The sequence below is a fragment of the Chrysochloris asiatica genome, unplaced genomic scaffold (genome assembly GCF_000296735.1).
Source record: "Chrysochloris asiatica unplaced genomic scaffold, ChrAsi1.0 scaffold00042, whole genome shotgun sequence".
Classification (NCBI taxonomy): domain Eukaryota; kingdom Metazoa; phylum Chordata; class Mammalia; order Afrosoricida; family Chrysochloridae; genus Chrysochloris; species Chrysochloris asiatica.
Window position 1 is genome coordinate 8,531,509 of NW_006408560.1, and position 2,350 is coordinate 8,533,858.

General features: G+C 50.2%; 1 protein-coding gene across 1 annotated transcript in view; it reads left to right on the forward strand.

The window, feature by feature from the left end:
• The first annotated feature begins 641 nt into the window (after positions 1-641).
• The window catches only part of CGN (cingulin), a 22,085-nt gene continuing 20,376 nt past the window's right edge, over positions 642-2,350 (forward strand). Inside the window, exon 1 of the mRNA XM_006861422.1 lies at positions 642-1,520. Coding sequence (XP_006861484.1) covers positions 651-1,520 — 870 coding nt within the window. The 5' untranslated portion in view covers positions 642-650. The remainder of the gene's footprint in view (positions 1,521-2,350) is intronic.

Sequence of the window (2,350 nt, forward strand, 5' to 3'; positions counted from 1 at the left end):
ATGTGTGGATAGCAAGCAAAAATCTTAAACTCTTAACAAAATCAAGTTGCCTTGAACTATATATATAAGAAGAAATTAATTTTTCTAGGTAGGTGGATCTCAGAAGTGTGGTACCTGGACCAGTTTAGTCTATCAGCATCATCTGGGAGTTTATTAGAAATGCAAATTCTCAGGCCCCACCCCAGACCTACTGAATCTGGAACTCTGGGTGGGGGGTGGGAAGAGGCAGGTGAAACACAGCTACTTGAGCTACTTGTGGGTTGTTTTTTGTTTTTTTTTTTTGGTATGTGTATTTTTAAATAAGCCCTCCTAATGATTCCATGGAGTCCTGGTGTGGTGCTGTGGGTTAATGCGTCAGACTGCAAAGCCGTTTGAACTGCAAGGTCGGCTGTTCAAGCTCACCAAGCTGCTCCTTGGAAACCTATATAAGGTCGCTATGGGTTGGAACTCACCCGACGGCACTTAACAACAACAACAGTGATTCTATTTGGCAGTTAAAATAAGAGAACCACTGTTCTACATAGAAGAAACCGCCAAGGCAATCAGGCCTACTAAAGCTGAGCAGGTGGAGGTTTCTGGATTTCCACTTCCAGTGTCTGGGTTTAAAATGTTTAAACTCCCTTCTCCCTCTTCTAGGACCCCTCCTACCCATGGAGCAGGCAGCCACCATGACTGAGTCCCGGGGTCCCCTAGACCATGGAGTCCAGATTCGCTTCATCACAGAGTCAGTGGGTAATGCCGAGACCGGTACTCTACGCCGAGGTGGGCGACGGCCAGCCAAGGATGCAAGAGCCAGCTCCTATGGGGTTGCTGTGCGAGTGCAGGGCATTGCTGGACAGCCCTTTGTGGTGCTCAACAGTGGGGAGAAGGGTGGTGACTCCTTTGGGGTCCAAATCAAGGGGTCCAACAACCGAGGAGCTCCCGGAGCCCTGAACTCTGACTCAGAATTTCCTGAGAACCCTTACTCTCAGGCCAGGGGGTTTCTTGCCCCCTCGCAGGGCAGCACATCTGATGAGGAGCCTGGGGCCTGCTGGAATGGAAGGCTACTCCGCTCCCAGTCTCAGGCCTCCCTGGTAGACCCTGCCCCTATAGCTCCAAGCAATAGGAGCACTAGCCTGCTGGAATTAGCCCCCCAGGGGGCACCCCCAGGAAGCACCATTGACACTGCACCTCTGTCTTCAGTGGATTCACTCATCAACAAGTTTGACAGTCACCTTGGGGGCCAGGCCAGGGGCCGGACTGGCCGCCGTACACGGACGCTGCCCCGGGAACAGCGCAAGAGAAGTCAGAGCCTGGACAGCCGGCTCCCACGGGACATCCATGAAGAGCGGGAGCACCGCCAGTCCCCCAATCACCTGTCCCCAAGCAGAAACTATGACAACCATGTGGGCAGCTCAAAACAGCAGGCCCAGAGCCAGAGCCCTCTCAGTAGCTTTAGCCGTTCCCGACAGACCCAGGATTGGGTCCTTCAGAGCTTTGAGGAGTCACGTGGGAAAGCACAGGAGCCTGCCATACTGCAGGTCAGAACTCACACTCTCCTCAGCTTCCAACCCCAACCCCTTCTCATTAGCCCTGACCTCAGGACGCTTGGGACTCCATGCTAATTAAAATAACCTAGAGCAGCAAGTCTACCTTCTTTCCTTCACTTCATCCATCTACTCAATGGATGATATTCACAAATGTAAGATTACTTCCATAGGTAAAAGTCTAAAGAAAACGGAACTGGTTATGACATCATCATTCTCAAGTATGGAGAGTAATTTGTTATTGCTCCAGCTTCTTTTTTTTTTTTTTAATGTTTTATTGTGAATTATGTGATAATTTACATGGGAGAACATTACTTTACATCCATCCTATCATATATTGTTTCATTGCCATGGTTGCAATCCCCTCCATGCATCATCAGCCAACCAAAGGGTATGGCCTGCAAGCCTGCCCCCCAACCCCGGCCGTCAGCACACAACCCCTCTCCCTCTCTGGGTCTGAAGTCCCCAGCCACTACATCTCTCCACATCATAATCTCTGTCTCCATCTCTGGCGTCACTGCTTCTCTGGGTAGGGTCCCGTTCTCCGCTTTTCTCCTTTGATGGTCCCAGGGACCTCTGCTCCTAGGCTGCAAAGTCAATCACTCGCCTCCTTTTGCTACAAAACGTCTACCTTTACATTTCTAACCCTCACAATCAGTCCTGATAACAATTGTTCACTACTGTATCACAAGAGACCTATCCCCATCTCCTTTCATTAGCCCCACCCAGATAGATTGGATACTACTCAGTGGAGATTCTATCTTCCTTCATGCCCTCTGGATCTAGGCTCCCTCTTGAAAGCTTGTAAGCCAGTCACTTCTTGC